Source organism: Haliotis rufescens, unplaced genomic scaffold (assembly GCF_023055435.1).
Source record: "Haliotis rufescens isolate VD_foot unplaced genomic scaffold, xgHalRufe1.0.p SCAF_24, whole genome shotgun sequence".
Lineage (NCBI taxonomy): Eukaryota > Metazoa > Mollusca > Gastropoda > Lepetellida > Haliotidae > Haliotis > Haliotis rufescens.
Genome location: NW_025963935.1, coordinates 2,529,106 through 2,554,652, shown reverse-complemented (window position 1 = coordinate 2,554,652; position 25,547 = coordinate 2,529,106). Strand labels below are relative to the sequence as shown.

Genomic DNA, 25,547 nt, shown 5'->3' with positions numbered 1-25,547 from the left:
AAAAAATATTTTTCGTGCATTTCAATGTCTGTGGATACATCGTCAAATCGACAACTTTCTTGATGGTTTCTCTGTATCCATATTGCTTTTTGCCAATTGATGATAACAGGCTACTAAATGTAGAGTGCTGCGACCTATCGTAAATTATTTGTGTTCCGAGTGACTTTGCTTGATGTTTTAGTCCCCATCCTCCCCGATACAAATACTCTCTTAACTAGACTCTGAAACTGGTGCATTTTACGACGATTGGTGTCTCGGGCTATACAGTATTACAAACGTCGATATACGAAATGCTACAGAATAATATTTCAGTTATAAACTTTTCATGATGATGCAATGAATGTAAAAGTGCAACAGGTCTACATGACTCAGCGCGTGTGCAACACAGTGGTTATTCAGTGTCAGGAAAACTCTTTGCAACACTGTCATAATTCAGCATTCCGAGCAATGGCGGCAGTACACCCAACACGTCATCTGTCGCCGGCACTACAAGATGTTTGATACAGTGTTTGTTTGTGTAAAGAAGGGTATAAACACGTGGCCCTATTAAGTAATTAAGACTGAAAAGCCGATTGCCAGTGTGACAAGCGCCAAATTGTTTTCGCATTTAACGTCCGTTCTAACTTAGACATAATACAATGAGAATCGTGCACATTTGCCCTTATATATTCTACATTTTCTTTGCAATCCTTCAAAAACCAATGTTGGTGCCCTGCAAAAATACATTTGTTCCACATAAGATATTCCGGATTAGAACAAAGCTGAGTGTAAAAATAATGAGGCTGATACATTTGGCCCTGGTCTGTAGTGGGGATGTATTACTGATTTAAATAGAACAAACAAGCTTTGCAGTTGAAACGAGGTATGAATGTTTACATGCAGACGTTTGTTTATCCCCGGTGACAGGCTAAACAAACGTTTGGGTGTTAACATTGTGTGAAGCAAGCACCTGATACCTTCAAAATGTATTCTGTTGTACATAAATCTTACTATATTTACAATGTCTGTGACATTTAATTTTCTAACAAAATTCTGAAGTACAAACTGAAAACTTACCCACCATTTACGTCCTAAAAAATAAGTCTAATTCATTGCTTAAAGAAATCTACCTCCTCGTCGTGCGTAAAATATGTCTTTATTTTTATTCTAAGATGCTTCGCTAAAAGATCAAAGGCACCGACTATACTTTATCCTGCAAAACAAAGCATTGTTTCCGCGTGAAGATCCGGAGTAGAATAAGGTCTCGAGCAACCCATGCTTGGCGTAAGAGGCGACTATGCTTGTCGTAAGAAGCGAGGCCGGGTGGTCAGGCTCCGTTACTTGGTTGATGCATGTCATCGATCCCAATTGCATGGATCGATGTTCATGATATTAATCACTGGATTGTCTGGTCCAGACTCGATTATTTACAGACTGCCGTCATTTAGCTGGAATATTGCTGAGCGCGGCGTTTAACAACAAACGAACCAAACCAACCATGCGACAACAGTCACAAAATTGTTCGATTCGGGCGTTCGTGCCCTACGAATTAAGTATGTCTTCAGCATGGATCGATGCTCATGACATCATTAACTGTAACGACTCGATCTATTGACTGTAACGACTCGATCTATTGACTGCAAGCCTACTCTTCTCCCTTTACCATGGGAACATATATTTAAACTGGTTGAGTCCAACTTGCCTAGCCCTTGCCCTGAGACATCATTTTGGTTTGTTAAGAACCATCAGACCATGAACTCATGTTTGTGTTTTGATCGGAAAATTACCAGAACTACTGACCAGTTCCTCAACCTTATCACAAGCAAACATAGCATCGAAGCTATCGCGACGGTAGCCACCATTTTGAATGTTGTATTTGTAAAACATGTCGGCCGCTGACAAAGTGATGAAGTACGTGTTGCCTTGTCGCTGTTACATTTCGTATTGCTTCTTTTCAAAATTTTTACTGAACATGAAATTTGATTGTAGATGGCTGCGCCCAGGTATTTAACTCAGTCACAGCAATAACACATGTGCATACTTAATTCCGATAAGTAGGAACTAAATCTGTGGGTTTAAAGATTGTTAGTTATCTGATATACTAGTAATTTATCAATAAAGGATCGTCAAAAAGGATATCCTGAATGACTATTATTTTGCGCCGCTTTTAACAGTATGTTGGTTACACCACGGTGTGTCAGCTTTATGTAGGAGGAAAATACGAAATATTGCACAGTGCTGGGATTCGATTATAGATTTCTTGCACGCCTAGGGCACACAACTCTGCACGGCGAATTGTGCCGCCTAAAACGACTTGGTCAACCGTGTCTGTCTGTCTGTCTGTCTGTCTGTCTGTCCCGGGCGGCAGTACACGGGTGGCCCAGTCGTCTATAGGGCGCCGCAATTGTGGGTTCGAATCCCTGTTCGTCCCGATCATGTTTCTAGGTTTGTCAGCACCATACCCGTGCTCGTGGGTTTCACCGAAGAGGTAGACGTCTGAGACCTGCATCACTTAGGGCTTTCCTCCCACATTTAGCTGACACACCGTGATATAACTAGAATAATGTTCAAAGCGGCGTTAAAACCAATTCACCCACCACATGTGCGGCGGAAGGATATTTGCTGATCAATTCCGTCTATGACTTGTCACAGATTCTTGTTACTTCGCTTGCTTCGCCGTGATATTGCTTGAATAATGCTAAAAGCATACGCACTCACTCACTAGCTTCGCGTGTCGTACAAAGATACCTTTCACAGATATGTCAGGCACCTTTATCAGTTTAAGGTTGGATTAATAATCAATTGATAATATTTTCATTAATGCTTCAAAATATTTTTACACTTTAATGTTTCGACAAGGGGGGTTCCACTGCCACTGTGTTGTCTGTGTAAGAAAATACTGATCTGCAGACAGCGTTCGGCTTCGACCGTAATAAAGAACTGCGCATGAGTGGAACGTTTTTCATTCGACAACTTCCCTACACACATAAAAACGTTCGTTCTGGTTTGGTGACACAACTACTGACATCTACGCCTACGACTGTATTCCAGTGTTAAATTAATTATTCGTACTATTCGGGCGCTTTTAAGCTCAATGTATTTGGTGATAAATGTCACCTTTTAGCAAATTGTCTATATAAATGGCAAACCAAATCAACTCCAAATTCTATGCAACTAGGCCTAGTGTAAAACAAATTTTGTGTGTCTATATCCTAATTCTCCATGGGACAACTGCCATTAAAAGTGTTAATGACGCTTCCCGCTGCCATTAGAAACACAGGGCTGGTGTATCATGTCTACTGTGTATTGTTAGAAGTGTTAATGACGCTTCCCGCTGCCATTAGAAACACAGGGCTGGTGTATCATGTCTACTGTACAGTGCTAAAAGTGTTAATGACGCTTCCCAACGCCATTAGAAACACAAGGCTCGTGTATCATATCTACAGTACAGTGTTGGAAGTGGTAATGACGCTTCCCGCCGCCATTAGAAATACAGGGCTGGTGTATCATGTCTTTTTAGAGTGTTAGAAGTGTTAATGACGCTGCCTAACGCCATGAGAAACACTGGGCTGGTGTATCATGTCTACTGTACAGTGTTAGAAGTGTTAATGACGCTCCCCGTCGCCATTAGAAACACAGGGCTGGTGTATCATGTCAACTGTGCAGTGTTAGAAGTGTTAATGACGCTCCCCGTCGCCATTAGAAACACAGGGCTTGTGTATCATGTCAACTTTACAGTGTTAGAAGTGTTACTGACACTTCCCACTGCTATTAGAAACACAGGACTGGTGTATCATGTCAACTTTACAGTGTTAGAAGGGTTACTGACACTTCCCACTGCTATTAGAAACACAGGACTGGTGTATCATGTCTACAGTACAGTGCTAGAAGTGTTAATGACGCTCCCCGTCGCCATTAGAAACACAGGGCTTGTGTATCATGTCAACTTTACAGTGTTGGAAGTGTTTATGACGCGTCCCGACGCCATCAGAAACACAGGGCTTGTGTAACATGTCTACTGTTCAGTGTTAGAAATGTGTATGACGCGTCCCGACGCCATTAGAAACACAAGGCTCGTGTATCATGTTTATTGTACAGTGTTGGAAGTGGTAATGACACTACCTCCCGGCATTAGAAACACAGGACTGGTGTATCATGTCTACTGTACAGTGTTAGAAGTGTTACTGACACTTCCCACTGCTATTAGAAACACAGGACTGGTGTATCATGTCTACAGTACAGTGTTGGAAGTGTTAATGACGCTTCCCGACGCCATCAGAAACACAGGGCTTGTGGTACGTGTCTACTGTATAGTGTAAGACGTGTTAATGACGCTTGCCGCCGCCCTTAGAAACACAGGGCTTGTGTATCATGTCAACTGTTCAGTGTTAGAAGTGTTTATGACGCGTCCCGACGCCATCAGAAACACAGGGCTGGTGTATCATGTCTACTGTACAGTGTTAGACGTGTTAACGACACTTGTCGCCGCCATTAGAAACACACGGTTGGTGTATCATATCTACTGTATAGTGTTAAAAGTGTCAATGACGCTTCCTAACGCCATTAGAAACGCAAGGCTCGTGTATCATGTCAACTGTGCAGTGTTAGAAGTGTTAATAACGCTTCCCGACGCCATCAGAAACACAGGACTGGTGTATCATGTCTACTGTACAGTGTTAGAAGTGTTAATGACGCTTTCCGACGCCATTAGAAACACAGGACTGGTGTATCATGTCTACTGTACAGTGTTAGAAGTGTTAATGACGCTTTTGGCTGCCTTTTAAACACAGGGCTGGTGTATCATGTCTACTGTACAGTGTTAGAAGTGTTAATGACGCTTTCCGACGCCATTAGAAACACAGGACTGGTGTATCATGTCTACTGTACAGTGTTAGAAGTGTTAATTACGCTTTCCGACGCCATTAGAAACACAGGACTGGTGTATCATGTCTACTGTACAGTGTTAGAAGTGTTAATGACGCTTCTGGCTGCCTTTTAAACACAGGGCTGGTGTATCATGTCTACTGTACAGTGTTAGAAGTGTTAATGACGCTTTCCGACGCCATTAGAAACACAGGACTGGTGTATCATGTCTACTGTACAGTGTTAGAAGTGTTAATGACGCTTTCCGACGCCATTAGAAACACAGGACTGGTGTATCATGTCAACTTTACAGTGTTAGAAGTGTTAATGACGCTTCTGGCTGCCTTTTAAACACAGGGCTGGTGTATCATGTCTACTGTACAGTGTTAGAAGTGTTAATGACGCTTTCCGACGCCATTAGAAACACAGGACTGGTGTATCATGTCTACTGTACAGTGTTAGAAGTGTTAATGACGCTTTCCGACGCCATTAGAAACACAGGACTGGTGTATCATGTCTACTGTACAGTGTTAGAAGTGTTAATGACGCTTCTGGCTGCCTTTTAAACACAGGGCTGGTGTATCATGTCTACTGTACAGTGTTAGAAGTGTTAATGACACTTGCCGACGCCATCAGAAACACAGGGCTGGTGTATCATGTCTACTGTACAGTGTTAGAAGTGGTAATGACGCTTCCCGACGCCATTAGAAACACACGGCTGGTGTATCATGTCTACTGTACAGTGTTAGAAGTGGTAATGACGCTTCCCGACGCCATTAGAAACACAGGGCTGGTGTATCATGTCTATATTTGATCAGCTCCAGCCTTTGTTGTTTATATTTGACTATATATAACTTACGAGGTGCAATCAAGCACGCTCTTTCTGCCAAGATTTCAAAGACCATAGTCTGACTCTTGTTGTTGTTTGATTAGGGTTTTAGCTTTCAAAAAGCTTAATGGTAAACATGTGGAGGACATTTCCAAATTTGACACAAAAATGATGTTCGACACAATTCCCTTATTTGACTCTTTTGGCAAACACCTTGAATCATCACATGCTCATGATAAAGACAGCTTACAATGTTGCCAACAGATTATAGAAATCCAACCTTTCTGTTTTTGTTCCGTCAAGTCTTGGATGTGTTCCTCACGCAGCCCATCACGTTTCTCAAGTTCCTGTATCTGTAATGATGAAAGCTCACATTAGTCTGGTAGATCAATTTATCGACAAACTCAAACCAATAACACAAACACAAAGACAATTTTATGACGAAATCAGCAGAACTGGGAGTGAGTGAGTGAGGTTTAACGCCGATTTTAGCAATATTCCAGCAATATCACGGCGTCACCCATGTCACGATTCCCGACCAGTTGAGTATGTTGTGTTGTTACATGGATTTTTTTAAAATGTCGCACATATTTACATCAAGTACCACTTAACCTGTATGATAATGTGTTGTGTTCTTACAGGTACAGATATGATATCCGGAACTATCCTTTTAATACAAATAGTAGTAAAATAGGTCTCTAATTGGTTGTGTTATATGGCAATGTTGTTAACGGTGATGCAAGGTCTCTAATGTGTTGTGTTATATGGCAATGCTGTTAATGGTGATGCAAGGTCCCTAATTGGTTGTGTTATATGGCAATGTTGTTAATGGTGATGCAAGGTCTATAATTGGTTGTGTTATATGGCAATGTTGTTAATGGTGATGCAAGGTCTCTAATTGGTTGTGTTATATGGCAATGTTGTTAATGGTGATGCAAGGTCCCTAATTGGTTGTGTTATGTGGCAATGTTGTTAATGGTGGTGCAAGGTCTCTTATTGGTTGTGTTATATGGCAATGTTGTTAATGGTGATGCAAGGTCTATAATTGGCTGTGTTATGTGGCAATGTTGTTAATGGTGATGCAGGTCTATAATTAGTTGTGTTATGTAGCAATGGTGTTAATGGTGATGCAAGGTCTCTAGTTGTGTTATGTGGCAATGTTGTTAATGGTGATGCAAGGTCTCTAGTTGTGTTATATGGTAATGTTGTTAATGGTGATGCAAGGTCTGTAATTGGATGTGTTATGTGGCAATGTTGTTAATGGTAATGCAATGTCTCTAATTAGTTGTGTTATGTGGCAATGTTGTTAATGGTGATGCAAGGTCTCTAGTTGTGTTATGTGGCAATGTTGGTAATGGTGATGCAAGGTCTCTAGTTGTGTTATATGGCAATGCTGTTAATGGTGATGCAAGGTCTGTAATTGGATGTGTTATGTGGCAATGTTGTTAATGGTGATGCAATGTCTCTAATCGGTTGTGTTATATGGCAATGTTTTTAATGGTGATGCAAGGTCTCTAGTTGTGTTATGTGGCAATGTTGTTAATGGTGATGCAAGGTCTCTAATTGGTTGTGTCATATGGAAATTCTGTTAATGGTGATGCAAGGTCTTTAATCGGTTGTGTTATATGGCAATGTTGTTAATGGTGATGCAAGGTCTCTAATTGGTTGTGTTATATGGCAATGTTGTTAATGGTGATGCAAGGTCTCTAATTGGTTGTGTAATATGGCAATGTTGTCAATGGTGATGCAAGGTCTCTAATTGGTTGTGTCATATGGCAATGATGTTAATGGTGATGCAAGGTCTCTTATTGGTTGTGTTATGTGGCAATGTTGTTAATGGTGATGCAAGGTCTATAATTTACTGTTTTATATGGCAATGTTGTTAATGGTGATGCAAGGTCTATAATTTACTGTGTTATATGGCAATGTTGCTAATGATGATGCAATGTCCCTAATTGGTTGTGTTATATGGCAATGTTGTTAATGGTGATGCAATGTCCCTAATTGGTTGTGTTATATGGCAATGTTGTTAATGGTGATGCAAGGTCTCTTATTGGTTGTGTTATGTGGCAATGTTGTTAATGGTGATGCAAGGTCTATAATTTACTGTGTTATATGGCAATGTTGTTAATAGTGATGCAATGTCTCTATTTGGTTGTATTATATGACAATGCTGTTAATGGTGATGCAAGGTCTCTAATCGGTTGTGTTATATCGCAATGTTGTTAATGGTGATGCAAGGTCTCTAATCGGTTGTGTTATATGGCAATGTTGTTAATGGTGATGCAATGTCTCTAATTGGCTCTGTTATATGGCAATGTTGTTTATTGTGATGCAATGTCTCTAATTGGTTGTGTTATATGGCAATGTTGTTAATGGTGATGCAAGGTCTCTAATTGGTTGTGTTATATGGCAATGTTGTTAATGGTGATGCAAGGTATCTAATTGTTGTGTTATATGGCAATGTTGTTAATGGTGATGCAAGGTCTCTAATTGGTTGTGTTATAAGGCAATGCTATTCGTGGTGATGCAAGGTCTCTAATTGGTTGTGTTATATGGCAATGTTGTTAATGGTGATGCAAGGTCTCTAATTGGTTGTGTTATATGGCAATGTTGTTAATGGTGATGCAAGTTCTCTAATTGGTTGTGTTATATGGCAATGTTGTTAATGGTGATGCAAGGTATCTAATTGGTTGTGTCATATGGCAATGTTCGTTAATGATGATGCAAGGTCTCTAATTGGATGTGTTATAAGGCAATGCTATTCGTGGTGATGCAAGGTCTCTAATTGGTTGTGTTATGTGGCAATGTTGTTAATGGTGATGCAAGTTCTCTAATTGGTTGTGTCATATGGCAATGTTGTTAATGGTGATGCAAGGTCTCTAATTGGATGTGTTATGTGGCAATGTTGTTAATGGTGATGCAAGGTCTCTAATTGGTTGTGTTATATGGCAATGTTGTTAATGGTGATGCAAGGTCTATAATTGGTTGTGTCATATGGCAATGTTGTTAATGGTGATGCAAGGTCTCTAATCGGTTGTGTTATATGGCAATGTTGTTAATGGTGATGCAAGGTCTCTAATCGGTTGTGTTATATGGCAATGTTGTTAATGGTGATGCAAGGTCTCTAATTGGTTGTGTTATATGGCAATGCTGTTAATGGTGATGCAAGGTCTCTAATCGGTTGTGTTATATGGCAATGTTGTAAATGGTGATGCAAGGTCTCTAATCGGTTGTGTTATATGGCAATGCTGTTAATGGTGATGCAAGGTCTCTAATTGGTTGTGTTATATGGCAATGTTGTTAATGGTGATGCAAGGTCTATAATTTACTGTGTTATATGGCAATGTTGTTAATGGTGATGCAAGGTCTCTAATTGGTTGTGTCATATGGCAATGTTGTTAATGGTGATGCAAGGTCTCTAATTGGTTGTGTTATATGGCAATGTTGTTTAATGGTGATGCAAGGTCTCTAATTGGTTGTGTCATATGGCAATGTTGTTAATGGTGATGCAAGGTCTGTAAATTGGTTGTGTTATAAGGCAATGCTATTCGTGGTGATGCAAGGTCTCTAATTGGTTGTGTTATGTGGCAATGTTGTTAATGGTGATGCAAGTTCTCTAATTGGTTGTGTTATGTGGCAATGTTGTTAATGGTGATGCAAGGTATCTAATTGGTTGTGTCATATGGCAATGTTCGTTAATGATGATGCAAGGTCTCTAATTGGATGTGTTATAAGGCAATGCTATTCGTGGTGATGCAAGGTCTCTAATTGGTTGTGTCATATGACAATGTTGTTAATGGTGATGCAAGGTCTATAATTGGTTGTGTTATGTGGCAATGTTGTTAATGGTGATGCAAGGTCTCTAATTGGTTGTGTCATATGGCAATGTTGTTAATGGTGATGCAAGGTCTCTAATTGGATGTGTTATGTGGCAATGTTGTTAATGGTGATGCAAGTTCTCTAATTGGTTGTGTTATATGGCAATGTTGTTAATGGTGATGCAAGGTATCTAATTGGTTGTGTCATATGGCAATGTTCGTTAATGATGATGCAAGGTCTCTAATTGGATGTGTTATAAGGCAATGCTATTCGTGGTGATGCAAGGTCTCTAATTGGTTGTGTCATATGACAATGTTGTTAATGGTGATGCAAGGTCTATAATTGGTTGTGTTATGTGGCAATGTTGTTAATGGTGATGCAAGGTCTCTAATTGGTTGTGTCATATGGCAATGTTGTTAATGGTGATGCAAGGTCTCTAATTGGATGTGTTATGTGGCAATGTTGTTAATGGTGATGCAAGGTCTCTAATTGGTTGTGTTATATGGCAATGTTGTTAATGGTGATGCAAGGTCTATAATTGGTTGTGTCATATGGCAATGTTGTTAATGGTGATGCAAGGTCTCTAATCGGTTGTGTAATATGGCAATGTTGTTAATGGTGATGCAAGGTCTCTAATCGGTTGTGTTATATGGCAATGTTGTTAATGGTGATGCAAGGTCTCTAATTGGTTGTGTTATATGGCAATGCTGTTAATGGTGATGCAAGGTCTCTAATCGGTTGTGTTATATGGCAATGTTGTTAATGGTGATGCAAGGTCTCTAATCGGTTGTGTTATCTGGCAATGCTGTTAATGGTGATGCAAGGTCTCTAATTGGTTGTGTTATATGGCAATGTTGTTAATGGTGATGCAAGGTCTATAATTTACTGTGTTATATGGCAATGTTGTTAATGGTGATGCAAGGTCTCTAATTGGTTGTGTTATATGGCAATGTTGTTTAATGGTGATGCAAGGCCTCTAATTGGTTGTGTCATATGGCAATGTTGTTAATGGTGATGCAAGGTCTCTAATCGGTTGTGTTATATGGCAATGTTGTTAATGGTGATGCAAGGTCTCTAATCGGTTGTGTTATCTGGCAATGCTGTTAATGGTGATGCAAGGTCTCTAATTGGTTGTGTTATATGGCAATGTTGTTAATGGTGATGCAAGGTCTATAATTTACTGTGTTATATGGCAATGTTGTTAATGGTGATGCAAGGTCTCTAATTGGTTGTGTTATATGGCAATGTTGTTTAATGGTGATGCAACGTCTCTAATTGGTTGTGTCATATGGCAATGTTGTTAATGGTGATGCAAGGTCTCTAATTGGTTGTGTTATGTGGCAATGTTGTTAATGGTGATGCAAGTTCTCTAATTGGTTGTGTTATATGGCAATGTTGTTAATGGTGATGCAAGGTATCTAATTGGTTGTGTCATATGGCAATGTTCGTTAATGATGATGCAACGTCTCTAATTGGATGTGTTATAAGGCAATGCTATTCGTGGTGATGCAAGGTCTCTAATTGGTTGTGTCATATGGCAATGTTGTTAATGGTGATGCAAGTTCTCTAATTGGTTGTGTCATATGGCAATGTTGTTAATGGTGATGCAAGGTCTCTAATTGGATGTGTTATGTGGCAATGTTGTTAATGGTGATGCAAGGTCTCTAATTGGTTGTGTTATATGGCAATGTTGTTAATGGTGATGCAAGGTCTATAATTGGTTGTGTCATATGGCAATGTTGTTAATGGTGATGCAAGGTCTCTAATCGGTTGTGTTATATGGCAATGTTGTTAATGGTGATGCAAGGTCTCTAATCGGTTGTGTTATATGGCAATGTTGTTAATGGTGATGCAAGGTCTCTAATTGGTTGTGTTATATGGCAATGCTGTTAATGGTGATGCAAGGTCTCTAATCGGTTGTGTTATATGGCAATGTTGTAAATGGTGATGCAAGGTCTCTAATCGGTTGTGTTATATGGCAATGCTGTTAATGGTGATGCAAGGTCTCTAATTGGTTGTGTTATATGGCAATGTTGTTAATGGTGATGCAAGGTCTATAATTTACTGTGTTATATGGCAATGTTGTTAATGGTGATGCAAGGTCTCTAATTGGTTGTGTCATATGGCAATGTTGTTAATGGTGATGCAAGGTCTCTAATTGGTTGTGTTATAAGGCAATGCTATTCGTGGTGATGCAAGGTCTCTAATTGGTTGTGTTATATGGCAATGTTGTTAATGGTGATGCAAGGTCTCTAATTGGTTGTGTTATATGGCAATGTTGTTTAATGGTGATGCAAGGTCTCTAATTGGTTGTGTCATATGGCAATGTTGTTAATGGTGATGCAAGGTCTCTAATTGGTTGTGTTATATGGCAATGTTGTTAATGGTGATGCAAGTTCTCTAATTGGTTGTGTTATATGGCAATGTTGTTAATGGTGATGCAAGGTATCTAATTGGTTGTGTCATATGGCAATGTTCGTTAATGATGATGCAAGGTCTCTAATTGGATGTGTTATAAGGCAATGCTATTCGTGGTGATGCAAGGTCTCTAATTGGTTGTGTCATATGGCAATGTTGTTAATGGTGATGCAAGGTCTCTAATTGGTTGTGTTATGTGGCAATGTTGTTAATGGTGATGCAAGGTCTCTAATTGGTTGTGTCATATGGCAATGTTGTTAATGGTGATGCAAGGTCTCTAATTGGATGTGTTATGTGGCAATGTTGTTAATGGTGATGCAAGGTCTCTAATTGGTTGTGTTATATGGCAATGTTGTTAATGGTGATGCAAGGTCTATAATTGGTTGTGTCATATGGCAATGTTGTTAATGGTGATGCAAGGTCTCTAATCGGTTGTGTTATATGGCAATGTTGTTAATGGTGATGCAAGGTCTCTAATCGGTTGTGTTATATGGCAATGTTGTTAATGGTGATGCAAGGTCTCTAATTGGTTGTGTTATATGGCAATGTTGTTAATGGTGATGCAAGGTCTATAATTGGTTGTGTCATATGGCAATGTTGTTAATGGTGATGCAAGGTCTCTAATCGGTTGTGTTATATGGCAATGTTGTTAATGGTGATGCAAGGTCTCTAATCGGTTGTGTTATATGGCAATGTTGTTAATGGTGATGCAAGGTCTCTAATTGGTTGTGTTATATGGCAATGCTGTTAATGGTGATGGAAGGTCTCTAATCGGTTGTGTTATATGGCAATGTTGTTAATGGTGATGCAAGGTCTCTAATCGGTTGTGTTATCTGGCAATGCTGTTAATGGTGATGCAAGGTCTCTAATTGGTTGTGTTATATGGCAATGTTGTTAATGGTGATGCAAGGTCTATAATTTACTGTGTTATATGGCAATGTTGTTAATGGTGATGCAAGGTCTCTAATTGGTTGTGTTATATGGCAATGTTGTTTAATGGTGATGCAAGGTCTCTAATTGGTTGTGTCATATGGCAATGTTGTTAATGGTGATGCAAGGTCTCTAATTGGTTGTGTTATGTGGCAATGTTGTTAATGGTGATGCAAGTTCTCTAATTGGTTGTGTTATATGGCAATGTTGTTAATGGTGATGCAAGGTATCTAATTGGTTGTGTCATATGGCAATGTTCGTTAATGATGATGCAACGTCTCTAATTGGATGTGTTATAAGGCAATGCTATTCGTGGTGATGCAAGGTCTCTAATTGGTTGTGTCATATGGCAATGTTGTTAATGGTGATGCAAGGTCTCTAATTGGTTGTGTTATATAGCAATGTTGTTAATGGTGATGCAAGGTCTCTAATTGGTTGTGTTACATGGCAATGTTGTTAATGGTGATGCAAGGTCTCTAATTGGTTGTGTTATGTAGCAATGTTGTTAATGGTGATGCAAGTTCTCTAATTGGTTGTGTCATATGGCAATGTTGTTAATGGTGATGCAAGGTCTCTAATCGGTTGTGTTATATGGCAATGCTGTTAATGGTGATGCAAGGTCTCTAATCGGTTGTGTTATATGGCAATGTTGTTAATGGTGATGCATGGTCTCTAATCGGTTGTGTTATATGGCAATGTTGTTAATGGTGATGCAAGGTCTATAATTTACTGTGTTATATGGCAATGTTGTTAATGGTGATGCAATGTCTGTAATTGGTTGTGTTATATGGCAATGTTGTTTAATGGTGATGCAAGGTCTCTTATTTGTTGTGTTATATGGCAATGTTGTTAATGGTGATGCAAGGTCTCTAATTGGTTGTGTTATATGGCAATGTTGTTAATGGTGATGCAAGGTCTGTAATAAGAATGTGTTCCATGACAATGTTGTTAATGGTGATGCAAGGTCTCTTTTTGGTTGTGTGATATGGCAATGTTGTTAATGGTGATGCAAGGTCTCTAAATGGTTGTGATATGTGGCAATGTTGTTGATGGTGATGCAAGGCCTCTAATTGGTTTTGTTATATGGCAATGTTGTTAATTGGTTACATTATTTATGTAAGGATTCAGTAGAAATTCATAGCATTGTGTTTTAATAATAATCCGTTGTCAGGAATGTATTAGTAGATAATGTTAGCAGCGGTGTGGAAATTACTGTATATTGATGCTTTCTGATACAATCTGGAATCTTCTAGAACAGCGTTAGACGAACACCAAATGGTTAGGAACTTTCTAGAAGGTATTTAGACTCAGTGAGTGGGAAACAACACGCCTCTCTCACCTCACATTACAAGTCCAGCGGTTGTGTGAATACACTATTTTCAGCTTGGACCTATTTCGGAAGCTTGACCATTGTTGCAGTTTGGTAAATATTATTATCTCTGACTTTATTGCTATTACCATTGCCATCAATTTGATATTTTTTACTGCCATTGTTGCAGCTTCGTGGATATTATTATTAGACTTTGTTGCTGTTACCATTGCTATTACTTTGATATTGTATACTGCCATTGAATTTTGTATCTCACTAACTAATTGGCAGTATGTTTTACAGATTTTAAACCTGATAGAAATTGTGAATGGCACATTTCTTTGTTAGTTGCTGGCTTCACACTCACTCACTCACTTTCGTGTACACATTTCTGGTTTAACTTTTTGTTCTAATCTGGGGGGCGGTCGGGTAGCCTAGTGGTTAAAGCGTTCGCTCGTCACGCCGAAGACCCGGGTTTGATTCCCGACATGGGTACAATGTGTGAAGCCCATTTCTGGTGTCCCCCGCCATGATATTGCTGGAATATTGCTAAAAGCGGCGTAAAACCATACTCACTCACTCACTCATTGTTCTAATCTGGAATCGACATTAAAGAGTGGTTATGTTGAAACACTCTCGAGTAGTTTCTTTTATCGATATTGCAGCGTAAACAGGGAATTAATTGTATGTAAACTAGTAAGCCCCATGTCTACATGCCCAGTAAACCCTATGTCTACATGCCCAGTAAACCCTATGTCTACATGCCCAGTAAAACCTATGTTGACATACCCAGTAAACCTACGTTGACATGCCCAGTAAAACCTACGTTGACATGCCCAGTAAACTTTATGTTGACATGCCCTGTAAAACCTATGTTGACATGCCCAGTAAACCCTATGTCTACATGCCTAGTAAACCCTATGTCTACATGTCCAGTAAATCCTATGTTGACATGCCCAATAAAACCTATGTTGACATGCCCAGTAAACCCTATGTTGACATGCCCAGTAAACCCTATGTTGACATACACAGTAAACACTATTTTGACATACCATGTAAACCCTATGTTGACATGGCCTGTAAACCCTATGTTGACATACCCAGTAAACCCTACGTTGACATGCCCTGTAAACCCGATGTTTACATGTCCAGTTAACCCTTTGTTGACATGGCAACTAAACCCTATGCTGACAAACCCTGTAAACCCTATGTTGACATACCCTGTAAACCCTATGTTGAAATGCCCAGTAAACCATGTGCGTCATGAATCCGAGTCTACAGACATCGTAAGGGGCACACAATCTTGGCATATCGATTGACTCGGAAAAACACAAAAAGTTGAATGCTATGTTCTATGGTGTCATCCCTTTACATCCCTCATCTTGGAGCAGAACTTCCCAAATGTTAACGTGCATCACGCTTTGTAATCCTTCCACTTCATGCATTTGAAAAATGGCCTGTTTAGGGTTCATGTTTCATTAGGTGGTGTGTTTTGGTGGTTGGTTGATTTGCGGTGGAAACAATTATTTCATAGTTTCAATTTACATGAACTAAATTTAACTTTTATAGTTCACCTGAGCGTTTCTTTTTTGGGAGAGTATATTTGCTGTGTTAATGCCGTATATACGGCTAACTCTTTTTTCCCATGGTTTCAAATGAAAAATAGAACGGCATGATCTTAAGGCATGTAACTGCTCGGCTAAATAGCCTGTTGAATGTCTGTTGAATAGCCTGTTGAGTAAATGGAATTAAGCCAGGCTAGCTGCTGCCTTCCAAACATGTTTTCAAAACAGTCGACAACTTCTTTGCTTCATTACATCAACACCATATGCATTGCTACTACAAGCATTCCTGTCAGTGTGAGTCATAGCTCCATCGTAATATGCACTACCTTATATGGAATTCATTATCATCCATTGTTCTACGATGGAAAACGAACACATTTATGGATAACAACTTCTGGTCTATTGCATGTAGCGATGTTTCGATGTATATTCTAACACAGTTATCAAGCTGAAGCGACAACAACCGAGCGATGAGATATATATATGCATGACATGGTGTGATAAGCAGCAGATTAACATTGACAACAATAGGTGATAGATAACAAATACACACAGGCTTATGAATATTAATAGAGCACCTTGTGATAGGCTCTTTGCTTATTAAATAGACTGGTTCTGATTAATAATACCAGGCTCTGATATAGGTGAAGGTGTAAAGTGTGTGAGTGCTTGTACTCACCCTTTGCTGTATTCCCTGAAAGTCTTTGGTCAGCTCGCCTCGTAATTTGCCAAGACTCTCTTTGTAAGAGTCTCTTTCCTGTGTTGCTTGTCTTAACTGGCGTTTAACTGATCGAAGTTGTGTCTTTGTATAATGAAAACTGGACTTAAGACTGTTAACTACATCAAGAACACGTCCGCGGACAATGTTCCCAATGTATTCTTCTTTTAGGATGCCAGTAATCGCTTGCTTCACTAGAGGCGTTATCAAGGCAGGGATGAATGTGTTAGTCAGTTCTTCTTTCAGCACCTTAAAGTTGTTTCTCATTTTGTTCCCCAAATCAGCAACTGTGCCTTTCCACGCTTTGATCTCTCTGTCCGGCGTGTCTAGTTTTCTAGAGAAGGCTGGCAAATTGGTATCAGCATGTACGTCTCTGACACCACACAACGACACAAGAATGATGAATACAACGCTTGTTAGTTCCATCATGTAGAGATGTTGTACAGCTCTCCGCAGTTATGAGGAGACTGCGTTGGTGCTGGATAAATATACCCTAGCCTGACTCACGTGCTCTGACAGAAAATTCCTGTGCGTACATTTGGCACCACATCAGAGTATCGTGTTTCATACCAAAGATGTTGCCACAATAGTCTCGTGTTGAGAGTATTATTATTATTGAAGTAACTTGAAAACATATAAGATTTCTTGTTTATTTTAACTAATCTCGATCTAACCCCTTAACATTAATAATGTGCGTAAATTACTTCTACTTGTCTCACGCTGCGGAACTTACTTATTACCCATCCCTGACACCAAGGTCTATATGTCCAATGTACAACATATACCTTTGATCCACCAGTAGCAGACAACCAGGTCTATATGTCCAATGCACAACATATACCTTTGATCCACCCGTAGCAGATAACCAGGTCTCTATGCCACATGCAGTCTCTATATTGCCGGGGCAAAAATCAAGTTTATTCTGTCAAACGTTTTACCAGAAAGGATGATAAATCTACTACTGTTCAAACGAACACATATTTATTTACTTTTTGCCCGTTGACCTGTTCCCAATTCAATTAATGCTGGTTATGTCAACATCGGAGTTGAGGTGTATGTCCCCTATACACTCTGATGCTTTAAATGTCAAAAAAGTGGACATGGTTCGAAAACCTGCACACATCCCATGGCTTGTCATCGTTATGGTGACAACCATGAAAGTGCAGATTGTCCTCAAGATTTGAAATATTCAAACTGTGATGGGCAACACATGGCCACTTTCAAGTTCTGTCCTGTTTATCAAACAGAAATCAAAATTCTTAAACTAAACAAGAACGAAACATCAGCATATTAGTTATTTGTGGAAACATTAATGGGCATCAGATTTTTCAAGAAAATATGGATTTTGGCCAGATGACTTCACAAGTTTAGCCGATGTCAGAGTGACCTGTACGAAACTCGGTACAGGGTGTGGGCACTTTTCATTTCACGTGTTCAACATTAGGTTTAATGAAAATAATCCAGGACATCTACTATTGACCTACCCTTAACTACTGCAGTTCGAGACACATTTGACATAAACAACAACACTCACTCACTTACTTCTGGCTAAACCCCCAACTACTACAGTTCGAGACACATTTGACATCAACAACACTCACTTAGTCCTGGATAAACGCCTAACTACTCTAGTATAAGACACATTTGACATCAACAACAACCCTCACACATTCCTGATTTGACCTCCAACTAGGGGTAGCTCAGTGGTAGCCGAGTGCCTAAAGCGTTTGCTCGTCAGACCGAAGACCCGGATTCGATTCCCGAGTAGCTGTCGTCATCAGCACAGAACAATGGCAAATAATTAGAGTAGCTGTCGTCATATACACTGAACAATGGCAAATCATTGGAGTAGCTGTCGTCATAAAACAGAAGAATGGCAAATCATTGGAGTAGATGTCGTTATAAAACAGAAGAATGGCAAATCATTGGAGTAGATGTTGTCATATACACAGAACAATGGCAAATCATTGAAGTAGATGTTGTCATATACACAGAACAATGGTAAAGCATTGGGGTAGCCAACGTCATATACACAGAACAATGGCAAATCATTGGAGAAGCTGTCGTCAGATACACAGAACAATGGCAAAGCATTTGAATAGCTGTCGTCAGATACTCAGAACAATGGCAAAACATTGGAGTAGTTGTTGTCATGAACACAGATCAATGGCAAAAATTTGGAGTAGCTGTCGTCATATACACAGAACATGGCAAAACACCGCAATAGCTGTCGTCATATACACAGAACAATGGCAAAACAAGGGAGTAGCTGTCGTCATATACACAGAACAATAGCAAGACATTGGAGTAGCTGTCGTCATATGCACAGAACAAAGGTAAATCATTGGAGTAGCTGCGTCATATACCCAGAACAATGGCAAATCATTCGTGTAGCTGTCGTCATCTACACAGAACAATTGCAAAACACTGGAGTAGCTGTCGTCATATACACAGAACAATGACAAAACACTGGAGTATCTGTCGTCATATACCCAGAACAATGGCAAATCATGCGTGTAGCTGTCGTCATATACACAGAACAGTTGTAAATCATCTGAGACGCTGTCGTCATATACAGAGAACAATGGCAAAACATTGGAGTAGCCAAACGTCTGTGGGCATACTATTGACTGTCAATTCTGATGTAGGTTTTAGTTTTCAAAATACTATCATAGTTTAGATTAACATGTTTGACATAAATTCATATACAACCTCTTGTTTCCTTAGTGATTTATTTGTTTCATGCTTTGATGGTTATATCTTGTGATTCTTGTGTCAACACTGGTAATGCCATCCATTGGAATACGAAACCAGTGTTTCTATTTATAGCCCAGGCTGCCACGGTGCTGCACTGCTTGAACGTGTTGCTCATCACCTCACAATACAACCATTCCATTCCATTCTGAAAGCACTTTAACATGAACCACGTATACCACTATAATTATGTAACCTAATACCTCTTGTTCCTTGAAAACAATAACAAATGAGTCGGTTGTCATTGCTGTGAAAACATATTACTAGCTTTGATTCAATTCATGTTTGTTTTCTATTTTTCTATAACCCTAATATCTACACTCATGTCGTGTTCTCCTATCCTGATTCTGAATGTAGCACATGCAATTAGCATATTGTACAGGGTAGAACTTGCAAAGTCCAAACACATTTATAGTGTTCATCATTAACCGTGCAATATTGATACTAGGGAAACAAACGGCAGTGATGAAGTTTTAGCAGGAAACGCAGACGAGCAGACAGTATTGGAGGCGGTGCAGTCATACACACGATAATTAGAGATTCATAATGCAGAATATTAGTGCAACATAATAAGAGGCAATGGCCACACCATGACAAGTGTGCATTAATGCAATATGTGATATTTACATTCAGTGTTTATATAGGCCTCTGTTTATATAGGTCATTATTGTTGGGAGTGTCTTTATATGTTTAAGAACGAAAAAAATAAAGAGACTTGATAGCAGGGTTTATTTGCCTTGAAACTGTGCAGTTTGATTAATTAAAATTATACTTAAAGTTACGACACTGGCAATAGAGGTCAATCTTCGTACGCAAGCCATAGGGTAGACTTTGCATAGATATAATTACATGACATTTGGGTCCAGCCAACACATCCGACAAAGTCTAGATTTTTTGTCATGATATTTATCATTGAAAAACTGTTCAAAACTAGTTGAATTCTCTCAAGAAGTGGGCCTCACACCTGGTGAGATAAGGGCGGGTTGCGTTATCTCAAACCACAGCCTTGGAATCTGGTGACGGAGACTAGCCGCAAGTCTATGTAACCAAACTCTCGCCATCACACTTGCTTCACGCTTACTGACACTTCTCAGTGGCTCCCCGCACACAGCACATCGCAGCCTTCCCTTACTTACAGATCGCTGTGCGGGAAACGCCGACCCAGATTCGTGTTGGAAGGAAAACAACTTTTTCGACAGCCTGATTAACTTACGTGTCAGACTACAGCAGTACATTGACAGTGCGTTAAACGTCAGGGAGGTAACTCTTATAGAGAAGTATGATTCGAGGTTACATAAAACATGCACACTCACAAAAATACGCAAACACATGTTGCAAACGTTACCATGTGCAAAGAAAACAGTTTTTATACCATTCCATTCTGAACACACTTTAAACATATATTATGTATACCACTATTATGTTAACCTAATTCCTATTGTGTCCACTGAGGTGAAATTGGGTTTAACGTCGCGTCCAAGATTATTGAAATTATATAGCGACGTGTATGCACGTGTGTGTCTGTGTGGCTATTTGATTTACTAACGGGTCAGACTACAGCAGAACACTGACAGTGCGTTAAACGTCAGGGCCTCTCGCTTGATAGCAGGGTTTATTTGCCTTGAAACTGTGCAGTTTGATTTATAAGAATTATACTTAAAGTTATGACAATGGCAATAGAGGTTCATCTCTGTACACAAACCATAGGGGGCGGTGAAAACAATAGCAAATGTTTCAGGTAGTCATTGTTGTGAAAACGTATCACTAGTTTTGCTTTGAATTTCTGTTTTTTTCTGTTTTACTTATTATTAACCAAATATTTAAACTCATGCCATGTTCTCATATCCTGATTCTGAATTTACAATTCGGTTTACCTTCTGGGATACGTATGTGCGCTTTCTGACAGCATAGGTACTTACATTGCATCAGTAGGTATGTATCTACAAAATATCTTTGCTCCGTGTTGATCCTCTGGCTGAGAGTTATCTGGCATACATGTTGCGACTTTTGCGCGCCTTTTGACAACGTCTTCGGGGAGCATTGTATACGATATGCTGTTATCAGGTGCTAAAAAGGCCCCAAAAGTAAATTTGTATTTAGAAATAGGAAATAGCGATTCCTAAACTGTTATCTTCATGTAATTTCCCTACCGGACACCGGAATGTAAGAGAAACAAAAAACAGCACAGTCGAACATAATTCTCTGATTTTCAACACGTGTCACTATTCTTCTTATTATTATTATATACTGATAAGATTCACTGCAAAGTTATGTTGTGAATTTGCGTTTTCTTCTTGATGTTTTGGAAGTCTGTCTTTTGGTGTTGTGTGTATTCCGTTGTGTCACGTGTTGTGTCATCAGCGTGTGTGTGACATCATGTACCTGGCGCAAAAATCGAGGAGTTTGCCATCTGTGATGGGCGTTCTCTGTGCTGTGTGCTGTCTGAAGTGTTTTGTGTTGTGTGCTGTGTTGTGTGCTGTGTGCTGTGTTTTGTGTTGTGTGCTGTGTTTTGTGCTGTCCGATGTGTTCTGTGTTGTGTGCTGTGTTGTGTGCTGTGTGATGTTCTGTGTGATGTGCTTCGTGATGTGATATGTGCTGTATTCTGTGTGCTGTATTCTGTGTTCTGTGATGTATGCTGTGTTCTTGGCTGTGTGAAGTGTTCTGTGCTGTGTTATGTGTGATGTGTGCTGCGTTCTGTGCTGTGTGCTGTATTCTGAGCTGTGTGCTGTTCTGTGCTCTGTGTTCAGTGTTCTGTGCTGCGCGCTGTGTTCTGTGCTCTGTGTTCTGTGCTGCGCGCTGTGTTCTGTGTTGTGTTATGTGTTCTGTGCTGCGCGCTGTGTTCCGTGTTCTGTGTTGTGTGCTGTATTCTGAGCTGTGTTCTGTTCTGCGCTCTGTGTCCTGTGCTGCGCGCTGTGTTCTGTGTTGTGTTAAGTGTTCTGTGTTGTGTTAAGTGTTCTGTGCTGTGTGCTGTATTCTTAGCTGTGTGCTGTGTTCTGTGTTCTGTGTTCTGTGCTGCGCGCTGTGTTCTGTGTTGTGTTAAGTGTTCCGTGTTGTGTTAAGTGTTCTGTGCTGTGTGCTGTATTATGAGCTGTGTCCTGTGTTCTGTGTTCTGTGCCGCACGCTGTGTTAAGTGTTCGGTGTTGTGTTATGTGTTCTGTGCTGCGCGCTGTTTTGTGTTGTGTTATGTGTTCTGTGCTCGCTGTGTTCTGTGTTCTGTGTTGTGTGCTGTGTTCTGTGTTGTGTTATGTGTTATGTGCTGCGCTCTGTGTTCTGTGTTCTGTGCTGCGTGCTGTGTTAAGTGTTCCGTGTTGTTTTATGTGTTCTGTGCTGCGTGTTGTGTTCTGTGTTCAGTGTTCGGTGCTGTGCGCTGTGTTCTGTGTTGTGTGCCGTGTTCAGTTATCTGTAATGTGTTCTGTGTTAAGTGCTGTGTGCTGTGTTCTGAGCTGTGTGATGTTCTGTGTCCTGTGTTCAGTATTCTGCACTGTGTTCTGTGTTCTGTGCTGCGCGATGTGTTCTGAGCTGTGTGCTGTTCTGTGTTCAGTGTCATGTGTTGTGTTTTGTGCTGTGTTCTGTGTTCTGTGTTGTGTTTTGTGCTGTGTGTCATGTTCTGTGCTGTGTTCTGTGTTCCGTTCTGTGTTCTGTGCTATGTGTTGTGTGCTGTGTTCCGTGCTGTGTGATTTGTTCTATGTTGTTTTCTGTGTTCTGTGTGTTGTATCATGTGCTGGTGGCTGTGTAAAGTAATCTGCGCGCTCTGTGCTGTGTTCTGTGCTGTGTTCTGTGCTGTGTTCTGTGCTGTCTTCTGTTCATTTAAACAAATTGGTTTACGGCTATAACGATAGTTATCCCTATAATGTGTGCAGTAGACAATATTTATTTGTTTTCTACATAAACGACGGAAGCTTACCAGCTGTATACTTTTAATGAAAACAACTGGTTATAAAAACCACGTGACACTGTAATTTGTAATAGCATGGAGCGTATAGCGACGGTTCACTCACTCACTCACTCACTCAGTTTACACAGTGCCTATTATGGCTCCCGTTTGAGATCAGAGAGCGCTACGGCGCGAAAAGTGAAAAAATCGGATTTCTAATCTCAGTGATCTGATATGTCATATGATTGTCTGAACGCAGTCGTATACGTTCGTAACAAAGTCTTAATTTTAGCAAATCTTCATCAGAAAACATGTGACATACTGGTAAAAGTCGCGTCAAACCAAACATCATTTACAGATGGTACTTGTTTTCCTGTCTGGTACTCGGCATTAAGGGGCTAAAACAAGGACTGGTCCGCTCAGAGTCAATATACTGTGTCTTCATGTTAAAACTGGGGCATGGTATCTCAACTGGCCCTGTAAAATCAGCATCAGGCTGAACTAGTACACGCACGCACGCACACACGCACGCACGCACGCACGCACGCACACACACACACACAGACACACACACACACACACACGTGTAAGCTAGTCGTTAAACAAGTGCAATAATCAAGAAAGCGATGTCAAACCCCACTTCACCTCATCACCGCACTCGGATATAATGGGTGTGTGAGTGCCCCTGCATTTCAGATATACAAGGCTGTGAGAGAAATCACTAAGACTGGCCGGCCATATTCAGACGGTTTTCAACCTGATTAAAACCGAGGGCCGTCATTCTGTTGACAGACCAAAAATCTGTGCATACACAGGATTTGAACATATATCCGAACAGCGGATCTTGATAACACACTAAGCGATGCAATTGATTGTATTATTTTTAAATTTTGTGATGTATTATTTGATATCGTCTAAGTCCAGTGAGTTATGCCAATATCCTCAAACTGACAAGAACAGATTGGGTATGAGTCAGTCGCGTCACTGCCGTATGACACAAGGACCAAATTCAGACAAGCGATTCACGAACGTGACTGCCATAGCGCACAAAGCAACAGATTATACACATTGGGACCCCGCAGGCATGCAAGAGTGGTGTTGGCTGTGTTTTGATCGACTATGAGCGTATATTGCAAAGCTTCTATTAGTGTGTCGTGTCAGGTTTCAACCACATGTATTTCGTGGAGCGCGTGCACTACAGTCACCCCAGCTCACGGAGAAAGAAAAGACAAGACAGCCTGTATTGTATGTGTGACAAAAGCACCCCGTTATAAGACTTTGACCGATTGAATAAAGCGCTGAGTATAACAGTTCGGTCGTTTGACAAGATATTCACGAATTTGATTGTTTGTTTGTTTAACGCCGCTCTCAGCAATATTCCAGCTATGTGACTGAGGTCTGGACTAGACATTCCAGTGAGTATCTGTTATATGGCTGGAATATTGCTGAGTGCGGCGTTAAACAAACACAACATACACACGTGCAAGGATATCAACTTTGATGTGTCTATTAATAATCATAAGGACCTCTCTCACTCAAGTTGAAATATTTGAGACTGTTAAATTATTAAACTTAAAACGTCAACGCCAGAGTATAATCAATGTCGATTATCCGCCGAGGCAGATTCCAGCGGACACAAAATGCAAAATTGTAGGGAAAATTATATGAATGGATCTTGAAAATCAGTGATGACACCAGGTGTTCGCGAAAAGGGTATGCTTGACCTTCTCTACAGGTAGAACCCGTCACTCACACAATTTGCAGGAAAATAAAATGTATTTGTTGCCTGACACCGCACAACAGTACTGACATATGACGGCGGCGGATTGTTAACAGTCAATCGAGTCTGGACCACACAATCCAGTGACAGCCCGTTTACTGGCTGTGTTGAAACAAAAAACGAAATGTCAACTACTACTTCAGCTCAAAAGATGTATCGATAGTTAAAGTGCAAAAACTGTTCAATTCTAATAATAATGTAAAATGAAAAAAAATCGGTCAAAGTTTTGTAAATATGTCATGTCTGCATTTAAGTGAACTTTGCATTTGTCACATCTTCGTTATGTAAATACGAGCATTGTTTTCAAATCATCATTATGCTATTATGTATAGCTTCGTTATGTAAATACTAGCATGGTCTTCAAATCATCATTATGCTACCATGTATAGCTTCGTTATGTTAATACTAGCATTGTCTTCAAACCATCATTATACTATCATGTATACCTTCGTTATGTAAATACTAGCATTGTCTTCAAATCATCATCATGCTATCATGTATACCTTCGTTTATAAATACTAACATTGTCTTCAAATCATCATTATGCCGTCATATATAGCTTTGTTATGTAAATACTAGCATTGTCTTCAAATCATCATTATGCTATCATGTATATCTTCGTTATGTAAATACTAGCATTGTCTTCAAATCATCATTATTCCATTATGTATAGCTTTGTTATGTAAATACTAGCATTGTCTTAAAA

General features: G+C 39.9%; 1 protein-coding gene across 14 annotated transcripts in view; it reads right to left on the bottom strand.

The window, feature by feature from the left end:
- Positions 1 to 25,547, bottom strand: part of LOC124127574 (ankyrin repeat domain-containing protein 50-like) — a 436,330-nt gene that overhangs the window by 3,291 nt on the left and 407,492 nt on the right. Inside the window, exons 1-2 of one of the 14 annotated variants that reach the window (XM_046490975.2) lie at positions 16,395 to 16,901; positions 5,952 to 6,024 (exon numbers count right to left, since the gene is read on the bottom strand). The exons of the other annotated variants lie outside the window; for them this stretch is intronic. Coding sequence (XP_046346931.2) covers positions 5,952 to 6,024; positions 16,395 to 16,862 — 541 coding nt within the window. The 5' untranslated portion in view covers positions 16,863 to 16,901. Of the gene's footprint in view, positions 1 to 5,951; positions 6,025 to 16,394; positions 16,902 to 25,547 lie in introns of those variants that run through there. 14 annotated transcript variants of the gene reach the window in all.